The 21,972-nt window shown below is 38.5% G+C and overlaps 2 protein-coding genes, 1 long non-coding RNA gene and 1 pseudogene across 4 annotated transcripts; 3 read left to right on the top strand and 1 right to left on the bottom strand.

Annotated features, from left to right (window-relative positions):
* The first annotated feature begins 2,229 nt into the window (after nt 1-2,229).
* LOC146364188 (uncharacterized) lies at nt 2,230-5,427 on the top strand (annotated as a pseudogene).
* A 630-nt stretch (nt 5,428-6,057) lies between these two features.
* On the top strand, nt 6,058-8,360 carry LOC146364187 (G2/M phase-specific E3 ubiquitin-protein ligase-like). The gene is made up of 5 exons (XM_084918023.1): nt 6,058-6,374; nt 6,446-6,627; nt 6,843-7,036; nt 7,261-7,469; nt 7,586-8,360. The coding sequence occupies exons 1-5, from the start codon at nt 6,215-6,217 to the stop codon at nt 7,819-7,821; spliced, it is 981 nt and encodes a 326-aa protein (XP_084774149.1). The 5' UTR covers nt 6,058-6,214; the 3' UTR covers nt 7,822-8,360.
* A 141-nt stretch (nt 8,361-8,501) lies between these two features.
* LOC146364186 (uncharacterized) lies at nt 8,502-12,645 on the bottom strand. 2 transcript variants are annotated; one of them, XM_084918249.1, is made up of 5 exons: nt 12,225-12,645; nt 11,912-12,017; nt 10,573-11,302; nt 9,364-9,582; nt 8,502-8,751 (listed from the first exon to the last, which is right to left on the bottom strand). In XM_084918249.1, the coding sequence occupies exons 2-5, from the start codon at nt 12,012-12,014 to the stop codon at nt 8,541-8,543; spliced, it is 1,263 nt and encodes a 420-aa protein (XP_084774375.1). In that variant the 5' UTR covers nt 12,015-12,017; nt 12,225-12,645; the 3' UTR covers nt 8,502-8,540. The 2 variants fall into 2 exon arrangements, with proteins under 2 accessions (XP_084774375.1, XP_084774374.1); XM_084918248.1 differs by lacking the exon at nt 12,225-12,645 and having other exon boundaries at nt 11,912-12,218.
* Nucleotides 12,646-14,924: 2,279 nt separating this feature from the next.
* On the top strand, nt 14,925-15,876 carry LOC146364185 (uncharacterized). The gene is made up of 3 exons (XR_014799102.1): nt 14,925-15,088; nt 15,253-15,401; nt 15,721-15,876. It is a non-coding gene; the product is annotated as an uncharacterized LOC146364185 (long non-coding RNA).
* The last annotated feature ends 6,096 nt before the right edge of the window (nt 15,877-21,972 follow it).

Below are 21,972 nucleotides of genomic sequence, written 5' to 3'. Positions count from 1 at the left end.
ACGATCAGTGTAGGATCAAACCTGACCAACGCTGCTTTGACTTTTTGTGTTTATTTTTTTAAAGAGATGAAATGTAGAGTTTGATGTATTTTGCACATGTTCTTCTGAAAGGTGAACCTAAGGACTTTTCTGTACACACCATCTTATTTTAATACCAACACCATTCCTTTGACGTTGATTTTTTTTCTTTTTTCGAACTGCTGTTCATACTGTTGCCTCTGACTGACAGATGTGTAGAGATGAATTGTAGTTGTGGGGCTGCTCTCCCCGACACTCCCTGCAGATTTTTGTTTAAGATGAATTGTTTTTGTCCATTGAGTTTGTCCAAACACAGCTTTAGGACCTGCTCTGTTTAATCTGGCTCTCAGTGCCATTTCTTTTCTGTTAAAATACTTCATGTTTGTTTTTTTGGACTTTATGCCTGTCATTGCCTTGCCTATTTTACCAAAAATAATGTTAATCAAATAATAATGGGTGTAGTTTGTAAGGTCAAGAGCAGACAAAGAATGTATTGAAAAAGCTGTTACAATCAGTTTCTTTGAAAAGTCTCATTTATTTGTACATTTTGGCGACAACGCATCACCTGACTGAACTGACTGTGAGGTACTGCAACAGCAGAGGGCAGCAATACTGTAGAAAGCATGCCATGCGACAGCTCCCCAAAAACGAAGCCCAAACGTCTCTATCACCGCCTGGTGTCTGGCTGCAATATAGGTCATGAACAACCCCTCCTCTATGTTAGCGGAAGAGACTGGGGTCAGACTAAAGAAAAGAAAAAAACTTCTCCTCAGATCATTTTAACGCCTCCGTTACAGAATTTGAGCTGTCTCCATAGACTTTGAATGTGGACATTTTTTAACTGTGTTGCTTCGAGGCCATTTGTACGGTGGCCCTGAGAGGCCAAACGGACTGCAACTTCAGAAAACACTTGCAAAAAGAAAAATGCTGCAAAAAGAAAAAAGCTACAAAAAGAAAGACGCTGCACTGCAACTTCAAGAAAAACGCTGCACTGCAAAAAGAAAAAAGCTACAAAAAGAAAGACGCTGCACTGCAACTTCAAGAAAAACGCTGCACTGCAAAAAGAAAAACGCTACAAAAAGAAAGATGCTGCACTGCAACTTCAAGAAAAACGCTGCACTGCAAAAAGGAAAAACGCTACAAAAAGAAAAACGCTGCAAAAAGAAAGGCGCTGCAAAAGCACACAAAGCACAACGGAAATAGGAAAAAAGACAACGGAAATGTTCCTGGGGAGACAATAACCCGACGGACCAGTTGCACGAACCAAAACATGTTAACCACTGCGCTAGGACTGGGACACACTTCAAAGAAGTGGAGGAGAGGTAAATGTGTTGTAATCTCATGATTCTAATAATACTACAGATATGTTTGCAGTGTTTGGGAGTAACGAAATACATGTAACACTCACGTATTTAAAATACAAAATACGAGTAACTGTATTCCGTTACAGTTACTGTGTAAATAGGTGGTATTCAGAATACAGTTTTTTTGTTGAAATAAATAGATTACACATCATTATTTTCCTATTTCGTATGTTAGGCTATGCCCTCTGTATTTTTGTTAATTCCACTCTGGTGGAAACCCAAACAAAACAAGCATTAAGAGGCTCTAATGCCTGTGTCTCAGTTTCGCGGCCCATGCCACCTCTACTTGCGGCAGTATAATGACATGACAAAATATTTTCAATAATTATTGTTCAAAAAATTAGTTAATATGAAGGCAATAGGCAGAGTATTACAGGCATAGCGATAAAGGATGTGCCCTCATGTAGTCCGTGCTGCAGGGAGAATGGACGTTAAGTTTCTGTGAGCCAGGGAGTGAGAAAAAGGAAAGTGGAAAAGTATGAGTTCTCACCTAGCAGAAAAGGGAGATGGAAGCATGTAAATATAATAATAACCACTGCAGCCAAAAATAGTGCCTGACAAGTCCAGATGTAAGTACACTGTTTAGACTCGACTGTACAATGTGTTTGTGTTTTCCTCCGAAACAATAAGTTCGGTTGGAGCAGCCTTTCAACGCCTCTCTCTGCCTCTCGCTAGCAAAGTTGACCAAAACTGTAAAGCTAGTTCCAGGTGCGAGCCAGACACTGAACCCCACGTATTAGCCAAAGGTCCCTTTACAACAGTTCGGAGCTGCAGATATATATATATATATATATATATATATATATATATATATATATATATATATATATATATATATATATTTGACTGTTTTGTAAAATAAATTGCTAAAATCATACAACTCATGTTTTTCAGGTTAAGATGTATTGTCCATTCTGTGGATTCCAGTTTGAGAACTTGACAAAATTTTGCTGTTCCTGTGGAAAAGACATAAGTTTTGTACCAGCTAAAGATGCTTCCACAGAACAAGAACACTCAAGAGGTAATTTTTTTCTGAACTTCCTGCTATTGTAACTCGTTCTATATGGAAAAAAGTTAAAAGGGCAAGATTTGTTCAGGTGTTTGTAATTTACAGATAGTGTCATAAATGAAAAAAAAAAAAAAGGAAAACTATAGACATCAGGTGTCATGTGACTAATAAATCTGCATTTCTGAAAGCAAAGACATTTTTCTGCTGGATGTGACTGTGGGGAAGAGGTAGATTTTTTTTGTGCATTATGTTCATATGTTTTTTGAATAATGACTTTTTCATGTTTGCTTTTGAATTATAAACAACGATAGACCAATAAAGAGTCTCTCTGTCTTTCACCCTTTTTTCCTGTTCAGCCAAGACAGTTGTTCAGCAGTTCTTCAAGTACCGTGAAGGTAAAGAGGCAGAAAGGAGGATGTTCTCAAAATCCAAAAAGAAATCAAAGAAAACAGTGAAGGTATAAATACAAAGTTTTTTAAATGTTAATCTGTTGTCTGACAACACTTTTCTAATATGTGACCACTTTTTTTTCCCTAAAATATAATCTAGATTTCTGTTGGGATCATGAACAAAAAGAGGACTGGCATGAGACCCATAAGAGGGAAATCACTACCATTACATGTTGACCCAAGCTGGTCATCTGAGAGGCTGTTGGGTGCTGCCATTAAAAAATTTAAAGCTTTCAACCAAGATATGAAAGATGTAGAATACATCCTGCTCTACCCTGATGGCTCTCAAATAAAAAAATATTCCAGGAACTGACACACCCTTTACGATTGAACTCTACAAAGAGGCCGTTGGCAAGCCTTACCAAAGAATTACACTATTTGTCTGCACACTTGAGGACTTTTTGTCAGAATGTGAGTTAAATAGAATTGCCATTAATTCTTTTTTATACTCATATTGTTAAAGATTACTGTGTTGAAGATTTTAACCAAAGTATTTCATACGTTCCCACAGATGTTAGTGTTTCAGAAGTTGAGGAGGATGATGAAGTTATCGTTAGGGTACCACCCGTTACGTCACCCCTCTCTGACACAGTGGTATGTAAATCTCAAGGATTCATTAGTTCGAAATGTTAGTGCTCTCAGTTCCGGCATAATGCATTCAATGTCTGGATATAAGACTAATATCATTCTATCGTTGTGTATATATAGTGGTAAGAATCTGAGCAGCCATAATCAACGAGTTTGGTGTTTGATGATTTTATCTGACAGCTTTGGTCAAGTCCAGAAAGCAGTACACCAGAGCCTATACGTCGGTAAGTTGGCTACCTTCTAGCACATTGATCTGGCCTCTATGGCAGGTATATAAACATCTAATGTTCTTAACACTTTAATGTTAGCATTTGATGGCCACAAAAGCATGTTATGTCTTATAACATTTTCTTTTTATCATTGGATCTATGTTTTATAGGTCAACTTCAATATCCCAAACATCTGATGTGCAAGTACATAATACTCTTTTGTATAACAATGTTGCATATTTAATTGTTAAGTTTCATTTGCATGCCATTACATCTGCAGTTGTTATGGTATTGTGTTGTGTTTGTGTTTATGCTGAAGGTTCAGTGTGGTACAGAATCTCAAATGGCATCCACATCAGGAGAACATACTACAAGTTACAAGTTAGTCTTAAGTTATAAAATTACATGATTTCCCCTAGGGATCAATGAAGTATTATGATTCGATTGTGATTCTAAAATTTAAAAAATATGAAATGATATATCTTGTAAATAATTATAAAGTAATAAGCTCAGTGAAACCGTTTTTTGTTGTTGTTGTTGTTTTTTAATTATAGAGGTTCTCTATCTAATCCATAACTTGAGCAAATTCAGTCACGGTGAAGTACTTCAGACCCAACCCAGCCAAATGTAGAGCCAGAATTACTATTACATAAAATGTATTTTAATCTTCTGTTTTTACTCTCCTTTGACAGTATCTATACCAATATCTATGCACCTGTCGTTATTGACAGCAGTTCTTCAGATGCTGAGGGAGAGGAGTTGCAAAAGGAAAACTGGTAACTTTCATATCTCGAATAAGTACAATAAACCCATAGTGTGTGACTTGCAGTTAACCTATTTATCAAATTTTTTTTTTTTACTAAAAATAGTGCTGGGTACTGCTGCTATTTTTGATCCTAACCTTTTACAGGAGCAAACATAGCTTAACTTTTCCTGTGAAGTTATTCTGCTGATGATTGTATTCAGGAAAAAAAGATTCTTAAAATTATTTGGTTGTTGATGATGATGATTGTTCTTCAGATTACTATTTTGCTTTTTAAAATTAATTAACAGAAAAAGGCCAATTGATAAAGCAAGAAAAATTACTTAAAAGATATTAATAAATAATAAATATAAATACCTTGGAGTACACATTGACAATAAACTGGACTGGGCTAAAAACACCACTGCACTTTACAGGAAGGGCCAGAGTCGTCTCTATTTTTTGAGGCGACTGAGGTCCTTCAACATCTGCCAGAAAATGCTCAGGATTTTCTATGAGTCTGTTGTGGCCAGTGCGATCCTCTATGCTGTTGCATGCTGGGGGAGCAGGCTGAGGGTCGCAGATGCCAACAGACTTAATAAACTAATCCGTAAGGCCAGTAATGTTGTGGGGATGGAGCTGGACTCCCTCAAGGTGGTGTCGGAGAGGCGGATGCTGTCCAACATAAAGACAATGTTGGATAACACCTCCCACCCACTCCATGACATGCTGGTCAGTCACAGGAGCTCGTTCAGTGAGAGACTGAGATTACCGAAAAGCACCACTGAACGACACAGGAAATCTTTCCTGCCTGTGGCCATCTCCCTGTACAACGCATCCACTTAACACACTGGTTACTGCTACAAATACACATTTCTTTTCCAGCTATTTATTTATTTATGAGTGACTTATGTATGTATATATATGTATATATTGTACTATTCTTAGTTAGCGTATTGTCTGTCTTGTCTTAATGTTGGTTTATAATGGAGCACTGTAACAAAAAATAATTTCCCCCAGGGATTAATAAAGTATTCTGATTCTGATTCTGATTAAACAAAAAAAAAAATACATAAAGTGTAAATTAAGGTTAAAGGACACTCTTTCGAGGATGCCAATGTTCACATTTTGGACAGAGAGGACAGATGGTTTGAAAGAGGAGTGAAAGAAGCCATCTATGTCCACTGTGAGCGACCATCTTTGAACAGAGGCGGGGGTTTACGACACCAACTCTCTACCATCTATAATCCAGTTTTGAGATCCCTTCCCAGACGCCTTAACGCCCACTCACATCCTGGGCCATCTGACCTCAGGAATTCGCATGATAAGGTGGGGCCAGGTTTCACAATGAACACACCCGAAACTCTGGCTGATTGGGACCCACACCCAGTTTCACACCTTGGCTCAGGCGATTAGAGGATCATCAGGGGGTCCTTTTGTCCCTCTGTGGGGGGATACTCCCACTAGGTTTATATCTGGGACTCTCCACCATTTGACCTTAGAACTGAAGAAGCTTCTCGGATGAGAGGTGAAACGTCTTCAAGTAACTTAAAGAAGTCCAGACGCTTTTCTTTGCAAGCTCCTTTGACTACGATGACCTGGATGACTGAGAACCTTCACAGACATAAAGTGTAAATAGTGTAAATATTTTGTTGCTTTTCACTGACTCATTCTACAGTGATGAACCTGATGGATTGACGGCTGCAGATGTCATCTCAAATCTGGCTCTGAAGATCAACAAAACCTCCTGTAGCAGATTCAACATTAACCGAGCCAATGTCTGGGATGGTGCCTACCGAGGCTTCAGAAGGTCTTCATATAGTCCCAACTCTGGCATGATGGTGAAATTCTCTGATGATGTGGGGCTGGCTGAAGAGGCAATAGACACAGGTGGGCCTACTCGAGAATTTCTCACCCTTTTGATGGAAGCCATAAGGACGAGAACAATATTCGAAGGAAAAGACTATGCCAAATATCTCACATTTCATAGTAAAGGTATCTATTTTTTTCACATTTTTTTCCATGGTCAAAATTACTTTATTATAATGAATTGTCTTTATCTTTAGCTGCAGATGAAAATGAATATTTCTACGTTGGAAGAATGATTGCAGTTTCCATTGTCCATGGTGGTCCAGGGCCATGTTGTTTATCTCCAAACTTCTTTATGTACCTTGTTGGAAAAGAAAAGACATTCGAGGCACAAATTGATGATATACCAGATGAAGAAATCAAGAAGGCTCTACTAGAGGTAAATTTGTGATGTTATGATTATGACAAACGCCAATAAATGCAAATTTTTAGTTTTAGTTATCCACTTAACATAATCTTGGTAACTAACTGATGCCTGAAATGATTACGGATTGTGTAATCCAAGACTGTGTTAAATTGCACATTAATAGACAGCATGCGAAGGATGTCACTTGTGCATGTGTATGTGTGTGTAATATATATTTTTCTCTTTAGATAAAGAATGCAACATCTCTAAGTGAGCTCCGAGTAATCTCAGAAAAACACTCAAGCATGCTCCAGACAGCAGGATGCTGTCGATTCATGAGGACACTGGAGGATAAGAAGAAGGTAGTAGCGGATTACATTCAGTGGTACTTCATCTACCGAAACCATCTTTCCATCCAAAGGTATAGAATTCAGACTATTATGTGCCCATTTTACAAAATCTTTTCAGAAGAATAAATTGTTACTTTTTTTTTTATTCCCGTGAAATTTAAAGGACGGAAAAAACATATTCTAAATGCAAGACCTTTTTCAGGAGGACTTTTTTTTGTAGCAGGATGAGTGTCTTAGCTAGATAAGAATGTTGTGCAGTTTTGCTTTCTTGCACAAATAACATTAAACATTTTATTAAAAATTAGACTGTTTTCAGAAAGGGTCTAGCAACACTGGATTTTCTAAACGCCCTGGAACAGCATCCTTCACTCTTCTTCTCATTCATGTGCTACACTGAGACCAGGCTGACAGCTGATCTTCTTGAGAACATCTTCCATGTGCAATTTGGTCCACCTGGCAGCTCTAGGCGTCAAGAGGAGACAAGAGTACTAAGCTACTGGCAAGACTATCTGCTTTCTGTAGAAGGTATTAAATTTGGTTGAAAATGTTGAAATGAGTACATTTATGTCAGCAAAGTGTAATGGCACCTTTTTCCTGTTTATTATCATTAGAAATAACTTTTATTCTCTTTACATTTTCAGAGAGAAATGGAAGTCTGTCTCTTGAAGACATCCTTATGTTTGCAACTGGACTGAGAGAAATTCCTCCTGCAGCAATTCAGCCAAAGCCACAACTTCTTTTCCAGACCACTTCACGCTTCCCTGTAGCAGATGTCTGTGCAAATACTATCAAAATCCCAGTGTTACACAGTTATGAGGACTTCCAAGAAGCCATGGATTATGGCATCCAGAACTCTCCTGGGTTTGGGCTTCCCTAAGGTCCAAGTCCTTTTGCTTTTAAGCCACATTTATGGTTTTAGCAAACATTTGAAGTTTGTGATTTTAAAATCTGAAAATTTTGTTTCTAATAATTTATAATAATTTCTGTAAATCACATAAAGTTTAATGCATCGCAAAAAGTTCAATCAGGTTTTGGAATTTCAAAAGCATAGTATCATAGTGGGACAATTGAACAAGTTAGACATATTTCACTGTGTTAAGAAATTGCCAATGTAACAAAATAAAACATTTCTGAAGTATTCTAATGTACTGAGACACACTAGTATAATAACACAGGGAAAAAAATCTGATAAATTCAGTTAAAAGGCTTTATTTAATCAAACACTTCTGTGTTTGATTACATTTTTTTGTAAGATATGCAAGTTGTTCTTGGAGTTAAAAAAAAAAAGAAAAAGAAAAACCCACATAAATACAGGTCTCGCTGAATGCTTTTGTAAACCTTTGTTTGTAAAACAGATCTCCAAATTAATCAACGTGTTTGTTACAACACCTAATTAAAAGGAACAAGTTATTTTGTACAGTATGGTCTTTTGATTTCTTCAGGTAGAAAGCGTACACACTGAAAAGTTGACGGTAATGAAACTATTTATATAAAAACTATGCTACTATTTTTTTCAATACTCATTAAAGTTGGTTTGTGACAATTAGTGTAAGTGGTAATTGTACCCACATCTAGCAGATGATTTTACATTGACTTCTAAAGTCCAGTCATATTTTTGAGTGTTATATAATTTTCAACTGCAGTAGTCCAGTTGACTGGTCGAGGGAGCTCACTCTGTCTTTCCAAGTTTGTGAAATGAACCTGGAGATTGTCGTCCCCACATAGACTGTACTGAGCAGGTAGAATGTCATCAAACTGGTGCAGGATTTCTTGAGGCACTTGGAATCCACACTCTCTTCCACCATACCTTAGGTCAGTCAGAAAAATGAACAAATTCAGTCACTTCTCCATGTACTATCCTTCAAGGTTACAGCAAAAGCGCAAAGTCAATCTTATAATTAAAAGTCAGTTCTGGAAATTGTGATTTTAAAGAATCTTCATTATGCATATATCTACATTTGTCATTTTTAGCCAAGATGTGATCCAAAGTTAAAATATGATTGTCTAACATTTTTTTTTTTTTTTTGGAAAAAAATATAAAAATAAAACGTATGTGCATGAAGTCAGAGAACAGAACTAATGGCAAAACACAAGTGGCAGCTTTAATTTCTATTCAGCAAAAAGGTGAAAACAACAAAACACACTATTCAATTGCTAAAGTGTGTGTAATACCTGCTGTGAGTAACAGTTAGGGCAAATTGTTAAACCTAAATGACATACTGCTTACTTAACTCAAGTGGTTAGGTCAAGAAAGAAAAGAGTGCACATAAGGGATGGACTGTTCCTGAACCATTTTATAAATGAACAAAAGGTTTAATAACAGCAAGCTGGACAGGTATCCTGCACATACAATACACTATACTGAGGAAGAAAAATTTTAGTAAAACTATGAAATAAAATACATGGACTAAATACATACCTATGAGGCAGGTGATACATGGCTTCTGGTTTACCAGATGGACAACAAGATTGGCGCATAGGTCGGATGGTGTGAGTGTTCCAGAGATCTCTGTACTCGTCAAGCTCTTTTTGCAAGACATTGAGGAAGACATATCGCAGAAGGCATTTATGTTCATGACTGCCGTTGAAAAGATGCCTCTCCCTCAGGTCACTGAAGAGTTCAATCCAGAACTGAGTTCTAATGGTGGAATGACAAGGCATATAAAATTTAATAACACAAGTAATTCAATGTAATTGTCCTCTTTAAAAAAAAGTCGTAATCTTAAGAATATTGAAATGTGCGCAATTTCGTTCAAAGAAAAGCTTATTCACATGTTCTGAAGTGTTTCATCAATGCACTGCAGGAAAAAAAAAAGCAACTTCACACAAATAACAAAATTTAACAAAATGATTAATCCTTCTGTTATTCCTGCATTTGGCGGTTGAACTTAAGAAAAGTTGTAATATACAGGTCTGTCCATATAAATGTACTATTTTGTTTCTACATGAACACTGAAGCTGTTATCACTTGTTAGATAACACACAGAAATCCAAAAGCTAGTGAAAACATCAGTATTTTTTTTTTGGCACACAAAGTCGAAGAAATGTCTGAAACGAATGACCTCCTCTAACAAATTTCTGTCATGTTGGATCAATGTTCTTATATTACTCATATTACAGTTCTCAAATTTGAAGAATCCCTTGTTCTTTTATTTATACGACTCCCTACAGGTAAACTATTTGATCTAGATGTTAGTTTGGTACTACGTAGGCACACAAATTTGAATAAATTTTACTCAATTTTAAATACATCAATCTTTACTGATGCCATTGCCTCTAGGATTTATAATAATTTATTAAAATGTTGAATGTCAGTTTGTTTGTTGTTTTTTATAGTTCCTTTTTAGGACTTTTGTGGAATGTCTGAGTAGGATTTTCTTTTTGAGTGTGTTGTTTTAATACAAACAAATGTCACTGGTATACCACACCATTTATTATATTTTTTGAAGCAGTTGTGCATCACATGAGAAAAATGTGTAGGTGACTATGTTTTTCTTTGTTTGTTTGTGACTGTAATTTAATATTTGAGTATAAAACCCCACCCACAAAAAAAAGTATATCGCTGACCACGAAACACCTTCAGAACCATTCAATTTTAGTTTCAGAATATATTTTAAAAGCCATGTACCTTTGCTTTCTGAACGAAGACCACCAACTTTCAATCCGTTGATTTGTAGTTGAGGTACCATACATATGACTGTGGGCTCCTGCAAGTTCATCTCCATGGTCTGATCTTAAAGCACAGTGAATGGCTGCCATTGTGCCATTTTCTGTGCCACAGTCTGTACGAAGGCATGCTGGAAGTTGACCAAACCGTGACAAGCACTCCATATAATATTTTGCAATGATACCTGGGTCATTATTTGAGCTGCCACAGCTGAGCCACATAACTTTCCTTGAAAATCCATCGACACATGCACTAATAGCAACACCAAAGGGCTTCAGCTTATCATAACCATCCACATGCCACACTTGATTTGGTCCTTCTGAAAAATATCCTCTTCGAACAAACCTGCGTTTACAGCGACGCTTAACACCATATGGATCTAGTCTTGAGAGTATGTGCATTACATCATTTCTTTTAACTTTCAGATTATACTTTTGTCGCAGTGTCTGACACATGGATCTGTAACCCAGAAGCTGACCTGAGCCTCTCAGTTCTTGTGTAACAGTGGAAATGACAATGTCAATGGGAGTAAAGTCAGTCCTTCTAGTCATTCCAGCATCTTTTAGCCTCCTCTTTAATGTTCTCAGACTCATACAAATATTATGCTTGTTTTCAAGAAAATCCAGGATCACTTCATATGTATGGCCCTCAGAGAAATACTTATTGATGATGTCTGTGACTGAGACTGGGCCTAAGGTTGAAGAGAAAACATGAAAAGATAATTACGACCACAGGAATCCACAAATGCACTTAATAAGTGTTTTTTTAAAAAAAAATACCACATCTGAAACAAGTCTCAATAAACATGACTCAAGTATTTAATCTTCTTGATGTGTGCTTAAATAAAGGCCAGCAAAAGCTCAAAGAACATGGACCAGGATTCAGGACTTATCACTCTCATTAAGACCTCTATGCTGACAACTCAAAATGAGCAAAATTAGAGAAGTTAGAAGAATTTTGTCACTGTGTACATATGTCCTATTAAGTCATAAACTAGTTTTTAAAATTATGGCAGGCTTAAACCAGAATACAGTTCTTAGTACCTACCAATTCATGCCTTTACGGTTTTTGGAATTCTGATTTATCTTTGCATACAGAGTCTTTAACAATACAAAAACCTTAGAATAAGGAAATGAATATAGTACTTTGGAATGGCACATGAATAATAATCCCCCCCCCCAAAAAAAAAAAAAAAAAGTTAAACACGCACTACTGAAGCTACTGTGGTGTATATAAGTCATTATGAAGCAATTAAAAGGTGAGCAATAAATACTAGAACTTAGGAAAGTGAAGTGCTTACCATTCTCTATAAAAGGTGCTAAAACTTGAATGTTAGTTCCACAGGACCCACAAAAAACTCCAATTTGCCCCACTAGCTGGATTCCACAATATGGACAATACATTGCCTGATGAAGACACAATGCCAAATGAAAACCTGAACACATTAACTGCAATATTCCTTAATGACTTTGACTTATTAGTATTTGTTCTCGAGTTTAAAAAAGCTTCATTTCTAAGGCTACATTAAACATTATCTTTGTTAGAATTATCTTTGAATGTATATTCCAGATATCTGTAGTATTATTAGAATCATGAGATTACAACACATTTACCTCTCCTCCACTTCTTTGAAGTGTGTCCCAGTCCTAGCGCACTGGTTAGCATGTTTTGGTTCGTGCAACTGGTCCGTCGGGTTATTGTCTCCCCAGGAACATTTCCGTTGTCTTTTTTCCTATTTCCGTTGTGCTTTGTGTGCTTTTGCAGCGCTTTTCTTTTTGCAGCGTTTTTCTTTTTGCAGCATTTTTCTTTTTGCAGCGTTTTTCTTTTTGTAGCGTTTTTCTTTTTGCAGTGCAGCGTTTATCTTGAAGTTGCAGTGCAGCGTCTTTCTTTTTGTAGCGTTTTTCTTTTTGCAGTGCAGCGTTTTTCTTGAAGTTGCAGTGCAGCGTCTTTCTTTTTGTAGCGTTTTCCTTTTTGCAGCATTTTTCTTTTTGCAAGTGTTTTCTGAAGTTGCAGTCCGTTTGGCCTCTCAGGGCCACCGTACATTTGTGAGAAAACGGCAACTCCAACTCCTACAACAATGACAGTGCCATTTTGTGAAAGGCAAGAAAAATACCTACATTTTGATGTATAATTTGTGTTAATGAAGGCAAAATTGAGCGTTTGTTCGGACATGAAGAAGAGATTGAGAAAGCGACAATGCATGGTGTGTTTGGCGTCCATAGCAACCATAACAACCAATATTGATTGATGGAAGAGATTTTGAGACAGGGGTTTAAAAAAAAAAAAAAAAAAAACAGAGAGAGCCCATTCTGTAGGCTCCCCTGTAGGCTTCTAGCAAGCGTAGCAGGTGAATTTCAGAGCCAGGGATTTTTTTCTAATTTTTTTTCCATGTTTCCCCAACATATGGTCCGCATGGGATTCGAACCACTGCCCTCTGTCCTCAATCTCTGCCATGGGGCCTGTCACGTTCCCATGAGCCACTTGGGCGGCCCAGAATGACCGGGCAAAAGTGCTATATTTAAAGTGCACAGCCGCACCCCAATTTTCGGCTCTTTTTCATTAGCTGGACACCAGGCCTTATCTAGTCAGCCGTTCCAACCACATCCCTGGCAATGTGTGCCTACTTCAAGCCGCATACAAGTGTAAGGCTCACAATTTTGTGCTATCACTTGAAGGCAACTTAAGTGTTAGTGACATCACACCTATGCGCCACTGCCCTCTGTGGAGAATGGGAGAAATATGCTTGCACCTCAACCTATGGACTCAGACGGACATTCAATCATCATCTTCCTCACTCAAGGTAACCTTATGGCTTGTAGGAACACTGCACATGTATGATAAGACTGTAGCCGTTCAACCGGCCCTTGTAAGGTTGCTGAAGACAGTGAACACCGTGGAATTCTCAGTATCACTGTGGTCCTGGGTTTTTCCACTGTCCTGCTAAGTGCCTATGTAATTGTAACCAACATAAGAGAGAGACGTAACATCGTGGAAGAGACATAAAGTGAGTAAAAACGATCTAAATGCATTTAGAATATATTTAGAACTACAAATGACACTTTTCTTAGCAATTATTGTTTTTTTATGTCACGCTTCAAGCTAGCTCCTTTATTTGGGCTTGGGACCAGCAAAAGTGACCCGAAATTTGGTCTTTAAGTCTGGTCATTAGCCGTGTCTGGACCCAAACTACACTGCAGGTCCCAAAGTCAAATGATCACTGAGAGTTAAAAATCTGTCTCAAGTTAGAAGTTAGCAGAGAGTTAGCTCGCTAGTTTCCATCTAAATATAATATACCAGGTTCTGACTGAGGGATTTCTAAAACAAATTAAAAGGCACAGCTCTGCTATCACTTCTGACATACATGAAGACAGGAAAGTTAGCAGCAGTGATGTTTGTAGGGTTACTGAAGTTTGGCTAGCTGGTATATAGTGATGTGCTATGTGACTAGCGAAACAGCTATGTTAGCATAACATTAACACAGTGATGAAGGGGAACTTTTTTTCCACTGGATAAGAGTTAAGGTGAGGGTTCCCGATGGTTAGGGACAAATGCAGTGGCATGGCAGGATGCTGTAAACGGACCAAACTTCAGTCAAGAGAACAACTGAGATAATCCATCCACATACAGGTTAGTCATTAATGTGCTGCTGCATTGCCTGGGCTGTAGTTACATGGTAAGGTTTTAAAAACTGAGCTTTAAAATGAATAGTTGTAATAAAAACTGAGAGAGGCCGACAGTGATCACTTACTTTTTGTAAGGGGCTTGTTGAGATTAAATAGAACAAGTTACAAAGCATTAAAACATGTTAAAAACACAACAGCCTTATTAAACACAGAGTAGTTTGGGCCCAGAAGTAGGATTCATCACGTCATCACTTAAAGACCGGATAGACACACGGTGGAGTTACTCATGTTTACTGTTGTTGCCACTTTCTAAATGTAGCAGGATGAATATTATATGTACTGGTTGATCCCACTTTTAGTCAGGCGCATTTTGAGGAGAAATAACTTTGCTTGTTATCAAATTATCAGTATCTTTGGAAACATTTAATACATCATGATGGTTTAAATGCTGAGTCGTTTTCTGTTGTAGAATTCATATTCATAATAATATTTAGACAGCGGCACTATAGGTGTTTGCAGTTTTTGCAGTTTTACAAGCTCTCACGGTAAAAATATGGAATTAAATGTCACTAATGGGCTCTTCTCAAAAAACATCAGCATCTGTGTCGCACTGATTTTGATTAACTGACTTATTTTATTGTAATCAAACCTATTTTGATATTGTTGTCTTGTTTTTCCTTTAGCGAGGTGGTTTCCTTCCAATTGTTGCAGGACCAGTACGTCTGTCAGCTCCAGGTAGAGCTCCAGTGACCAGGAAGACCTCAGCATTCGCCAATTCCTGCTGAATTACCGCAAACAGAAAGAACTGACAGAGGGCTTTGGAATAGAGGATGATTATAACACTGAAGACCGAGGTAATAAGTCTGTCTAAGGGCCAGTGGAATATAAGCTCTAGGTTGTAGTGGTGATTATTTTAGATTCAGAGTGTAGAGGAGATGGATCATTGTAATTAAGAGTCATAGAAATCTGAACCTCACTGCTAAACTGGCGGTCTAACTGTACATGTGCTCCATTGCAGAGGTCCTTCCCCTTGAGTGTAAGGATGTTGAAGATACTGGTAGTCCTGATGTGAAAGCAGAGCTTCCCTCCCACCTCAGCATCACTAAGGATGTTATGGAGCGCTGCATTCATCTGCTGTCTGATCCCAGCCTCAGGCTCCGACTCAAGGTACTGTATCAGTAGTTTTATGTAGAGTCAACTGTTGGACTAATAACAAAAATAATCATTCTTGTGAAGGTAGGACCGCCAGCGTTGGTACAATTCATCCTGTCAGAACTGTGTGGAGGACTGTTCAGTGGTGTAATGCTCATCAAGGAAAAACATTCAGTCTGGTCCAGGAGTGAAACAGAAATAAGTCTGTGCTGAAGTCGTGCCTGCTCAGGAGTTTGGGCTCTCAATGAAGACCTCAGTAATTAGTTTCAGCTCACATATAATCAGGATCAAAACAGAGATAATTGTTAGGTGTGTTGTGCGTCTTTGTCTTTAGGTACTGGACGTGCTGGAGTTGTGCGTTCAGGTGCTGAGTGACAGGGAAAATGAACTGCTGCCTATGGCTCATCGCTGCTGGCCAGCACTCCTGCAGAGACTCACAACTGATGACCCATTAGCAGTCCTCAGAGCCTTCAGGGTAAGTAAAACAAACCTCTCTTTTCATTATGTGAGTCAAAATTATTCAAGTCGTCTTTAGTTTTTTAAACTCTTAATAGTGAAAGAAAGAAAGATGCTGCCCAACAACAGGCTTATTTCATTCAGAAATAGTTCTATTATTTACTGGACAGGCACAATTATTGTTGGTAAGCTTTAACGTTCTAACCTCTCAAAACACACGTCTACTTTTTATACACTGTTTGATCTGTTTGATCAGCAGACATCAGAGCAACTGGCACGTCACTTTTTAACACTGGTAGGTTATTTCAGCAAAAGAAGTTAAAACATTGCTCTGATTCTATATTGACTTGTAACACAACAACATGATCTACAGATATTTTCTCAGATTGTCTTTAAAATTCCACATGTGAAGCTGTTAAAGCCACAGCACATGATCCTCATTTACGATTAAAAACTGGCCACGTGGAATATTTAAGAAGAACGGGCTCTTTCTCGTCACACAACCTCACAGAGAATTGCAATCAAACTGCGCAGTTCAGCAGCTGAAGCGCTGCACATAGTCTGGCCCATAAATAGTGGAAGAGTGGATGTCTGAAATCCAGGGATGTGCAAACAGCCTGCTGTGAAATCCTCCCTGAACCACCTCAGCAGTTTTACTGAGCTCATTAGGAGTTAGCAGAGGTTAAGTCCAGGCTTGGTCTACTTTTTATACTCTTTCATCTTTTTCCTAGTTCCTCTTCTTTCCCTCCTCCCTTCTTATCTTTACCCCATATTTTTGGAACCAGGATCATATTTTTAAAGGTTTTGTTCTTTTGGATATAAAAGTGTCATTATGTGCACGCACTGGACAAAATCAGAAAAGAAGCACTCACAACAGTACCCATGTATGTAGTGAAGCCTGGAGCTGCACATGTAACGTGCCCCACTTACCTCACATCCTACTGCACCACTGCCTGCTGTTTCAGCCCATCCACCACCCCAGCATCCACCTGTATGCTCCTGGAGGTTTATGAGTAACATATCTGCAGGGAGTGATCCACCCGAAGACCAGGCACCGAGCTCAAACTGTATTCTGCTGCTGTGATTAATCCGTGAAATTAACTTGGCTTTGTTCCATTTCATTCTTTTTTATTTTCTTTTACAAGTCGATTTCTGTTGTAATTTCTGGATAAAATATAAAAGTATTACAATTGTTATATGAATAAAATATAGTAAAAATGTCCTGTGTTTGGTTTTCTCAGCTGAAGCAGACCTAGATGTGGTTTGTGAAGCCTGTCTACCCTACCTGAGCTCCAGACAACCCATCAGACTGCAAGAAGCCTGTTTAAAGTAAGTCTTTATTAAGGACCGCTGTAGTCTTGGAAAGTAACTAAATCCTTCATTTCGTTACTAATGTGTTTGAGTGTTACACACAGACAGAATGCCATAAATGAAAACTGTACCATCCAGTTGACATTGTATTGCCATGTTGGTCATTAACAGCCACGTAACATGATTTATCAGTAAAATCTGAATTTAAATTGAATGCTCAACATCATATTTGGAGAGGTGCTGGGTGTTACACAACAAAATATGACTTTAGGAGTCATTCATTGTCTCTGAACACTGAATATGAAACAAAGCACTGTGGCTATAGCTTTTGTTTCCTGAAGGAGAGGAACATGGGACCTGAGAATGGAATACCTCAGAAATAATCAGGTTCCTGCATGTTCTGGGTAAAGACACCAGTATTTGTGACTTTAAAGTATATTACCTGTAATATAAGACTTTTAACCCTTTGCTGCAAACTTTAGTAAATCAGTTTGTGGGCCTGATTTAAATATCACCCTCACTCATTTTGTCCCTTGAGAAAGAACTTCCAGAAATATGCAGATGTAGTTCTGCAGTTGTGGCTAAAACCAACAGGAGCCAGACGCCTTAACGCCCACTCACATCCTGGGCCATCTGACCTCAGGAATTCGCATGATAAGGTGGGGCCAGGTTTCACAATGAACACACCCGAAACTCTGGCTGATTGGGACCCACACCCAGTTTCACACCTTGGCTCAGGCGATTAGAGGATCATCAGGGGGTCCTTTTGTCCCTCTGTGGGGGGATACTCCCACTAGGTTTATATCTGGGACTCTCCACCATTTGACCTTAGAACTGAAGAAGCTTCTCGGATGAGAGGTGAAACGTCTTCAAGTAACTTAAAGAAGTCCAGACGCTTTTCTTTGCAAGCTCCTTTGACTACGATGACCTGGATGACTGAGAACCTTCACAGACATATTCAGGAAGTTAACTCAACCAAGCAGTCTTTGGGTTTCAGCTAAGTACTGTTTAGAATACCAGAATAGGGAGGATGGTGTAGGTTTAAGTTTATTAGATTGATACATATGTACCAACAAGACAGTGTACATCACTGTCACAATGACGTTTGTTTTCATTCAAAGGCTTTATGGTTTTTCCTATAATACCTGGTGGGCCGGTCTCTAGTCAAAATGCCCGGGCTGATTTTTTTGTCCCAGTCCAGCCTGATCATGAGAGATGTCATGCTTTGACTCTTATTTTGCTAAAGCAATTTTGAAGCAGAAAAAATGTTCAAAAAATGTTCTTACAAATTTAACAAATTAAAATGGTTAAGCACTGTATTCTCTGTTGATTCTTGAACTTAGCGTTTCAGTGTTTTAGTTTTCCAATATACAAACTTTTTTGCAAGTGTCTGACATTAAATAGAAGAAACAGCACATCTGAATCCTAAAAATTAATAATCAGATGAACTGACACTAAACATATGTGGTAGTTGTGATCATTTGGGTCAGGTGGAAGCCTCTGTGTTCTTTTTGGATATTTTTATTAGGTGGCAGAGGAAAAATGTTTAACACATTCTCTGCATGCTGGAGCTGAAAGTGCAATAGAATCACAGGAGTGTATTAATCCCCTAGGGAAATGCTGTGGTTACAGTTGCTCCAAGACAATAAAAGCAGTAAAAGGTTGAACAAAATTAAATAACACAATATATTACACAGTTACAAAATATAACAAATAGCTCTAATATACAGGGAGTGCAGAATTATTAGGCAAATGAGTATTTTGTCCACATCATCCTCTTCATGCATGTTGTCTTACTCCAAGCTGTATAGGCTCGAAAGCCTACTACCAATTAAGCATATTAGGTGATGTGCATCTCTGTAATGAGAAGGGGTGTGGTCTAATGACATCAACACCCTATATCAGGTGTGCATAATTATTAGGCAACGTCCTTTCCTTTGGCAAAAAGGGTCAAAAGAAGGACTTGACAGGCTCAGAAAAGTCAAAAATAGTGAGATATCTTGCAGAGGGATGCAGCAGACTCAAAATTGCAAAGCTTCTGAAGCGTGATCATCGAACAATCAAGCGTTTCATTCAAAATAGTCAACAGGGTCGCAAGAAGCGTGTGGAAAAACCAAGGTGCAAAATAACTGCCCATGAACTGAGAAAAGTCAAGCGTGCAGCTGCCAAGATGCCACTTGCCACCAGTTTGGCCATATTTCAGAGCTGCAACATCACTGGAGTGCCCAAAAGCACAAGGTGTGCAATACTCAGAGACATGGCCAAGGTAAGAAAGGCTGAAAGACGACCACCACTGAACAAGACACACAAGCTGAAACGTCAAGACTGGGCCAAGAAATATCTCAAGACTGATTTTTCTAAGGTTTTATGGACTGATGAAATGAGAGTGAGTCTTGATGGGCCAGATGGATGGGCCCGTGGCTGGATTGGTAAAGGGCAGAGAGCTCCAGTCCGACTCAGACGCCAGCAAGGTGGAGGTGGAGTACTGGTTTGGGCTGGTATCATCAAAGATGAGCTTGTGGGGCCTTTTCGGGTTGAGGATGGAGTCAAGCTCAACTCCCAGTCCTACTGCCAGTTTCTGGAAGACACCTTCTTCAAGCAGTGGTACAGGAAGAAGTCTGCATCCTTCAAGAAAAACATGATTTTCATGCAGGACAATGCTCCATCACACGCGTCCAAGTACTCCACAGCGTGGCTGGCAAGAAAGGGTATAAAAGAAGAAAAACTAATGACATGGCCTCCTTGTTCACCTGATCTGAACCCCATTGAGAACCTGTGATCCATCATCAAATGTGAGATTTACAAGGAGGGAAAACAGTACACCTCTCTGAACAGTGTCTGGGAGGCTGTGGTTGCTGCTGCACGCAATGTTGATGGTGAACAGATCAAAACACTGACAGAATCCATGGATGGCAGGCTTTTGAGTGTCCTTGCAAAGAAAGGTGGCTATATTGGTCGCTGATTTGTTTTTGTTTTGTTTTTGAATGTCAAAAATGTATATTTGTGAATGTGGAGATGTTATATTGGTTTCACTGGTAAAAATAAATAATTGAAATGGGTATATATTTGTTTTTTGTTAAGTTGCCTAATAATTATGCACAGTAATAGTCACCTGCACACACAGATATCCCCCTAAAATAGCTAAAACTAAAAACAAACTAAAAACTACTTCCAAAAACATTCAGCTTTGATATTAATGAGTTTTTTGGGTTCATTGAGAACATGGTTGTTGTTCAATAATAAAATTATTCCTCAAAAATACAACTTGCCTAATAATTCTGCACTCCCTGTATACACATAGCTCAATTATAAATGTCCAAAATATTACAGAGGTGAAATATGTATCATTGGCATTTTACGCTAAATTAAAAAAATTTTGTATTTTCACTGCAGCAGAAGCGTGTCATTCTTCTGCTACTTCTTATCTCTGGGAATGTTAAACCAAATCCTGGTCCTGACACTCCAGAGTTTAACACCTGCTGATTTTAAATTTAGATCAGGTCTTAGATTTTTTTTTCAACTGAATGTAGGTAGCTTACGTTCCAAGATGGATATGCTTCGTGTATGGGCACATTGGACTGATGTAGATGTTATTGTTTCAGATGATAAATCTATTACAAGTAGGGTTATAAGTATAGATGGGTATAATGTATATAGGACTAAACCTAAAGAGGCGGAGGTACTGCAATATTTGTCAGAAGCAAGTTCCTTGTAAATGTCCTGCTCTGAGTCAGTGAGTAAGCAATCTGAATTTCTGGCCCTCGATCTTGAGGTCTCCAAACCTTTGCACGTCACAGTTGGGTTTTTTTTGCTACAGAACGCTCTGAGGTGTTAGTGACGCAGTACACTCTTTGTCAAAGCTTTTATCTGATTTGAAATTTAACAAAATAGTTCTTATGGGAGACTTGAATTGTAATTGGCTGCATCCAGTCCAATGAATTTAATGCATGCTGTAAATATCCTTTACATTGTTGATATTGGTCTGGTTTAAAATGTCCAGAAATGTCATCTTTAGTTAATCTAATTATTAAAAATGTTCCACATAAATACACAGCTGCTTCAGTGTTTGTAAATGACATTAGAATAGAATAGAATAGCCTTTTATTGTCCTTCTACATGCAAAACAACATTATACGTGCTGCACGCTGACTGTGCAGGAGTAAAATTTAAACAGTAAGACAGCAGGAATCAATATGTAGTAAAATGTGCCACATCTGTATGCTTTGTGAGATCCAGTTTTGAGGGATTGCGTGCACTGAAGTGACCTCCCAAAGTATTGCAAGTGTCCTGCATCGCCGTGTTTTCTCGTGTTTCCGCACTGTAATTTGGCTTCCTTTCATTAAAATCACAAACAACCAATCTGAGATTCACATCCTCTCGTCATTTCTTCACTACGCAGAAGAGAGACACCCCCACCCCCCAAACTGCTCCTGCTCTTTAAAAAGTCACTAAGTAACTTTAATCACTTCGTTAACTGTCACTGACTTCATTGTCATTGTCATCATGTGCTGGGGGCCAGCGTTACTTCCACTTTACACTGATGTAACCAATAGCAACCGGAAATTAACGCTGATATGGGAAAAGGGAGGGTGACATTTGGGCTCTAGAGAAGGACGTGAGGCAGTACCTGAAGGAGGTGATGGGGAAAGAGCTGCTTACACAGGTCAATGAGATCACCATGACCATGAAGGTCAAAGGTCACTTCGATATGAGCTGAAGGACTGGCTGGTCAGCAAAGGTTTCTGACTGAAAGAGCTTCCAGTGCTGGCATCGACCTGCTGAAGGGACAGAGACGGGGGAGGAGGACTGCTGACCTGTG

The sequence above is a fragment of the Perissodus microlepis genome, chromosome 20, assembly GCF_051167445.1.
Source record: "Perissodus microlepis isolate ML-2025 ecotype Zambia chromosome 20, ASM5116744v1, whole genome shotgun sequence".
In the NCBI taxonomy this organism is placed as follows: Eukaryota; Metazoa; Chordata; class Actinopteri; order Cichliformes; family Cichlidae; genus Perissodus; species Perissodus microlepis.
The sequence above is the reverse complement of the archived record's forward strand: the minus strand, read 5'-3'. Positions and strand labels throughout refer to the sequence as shown.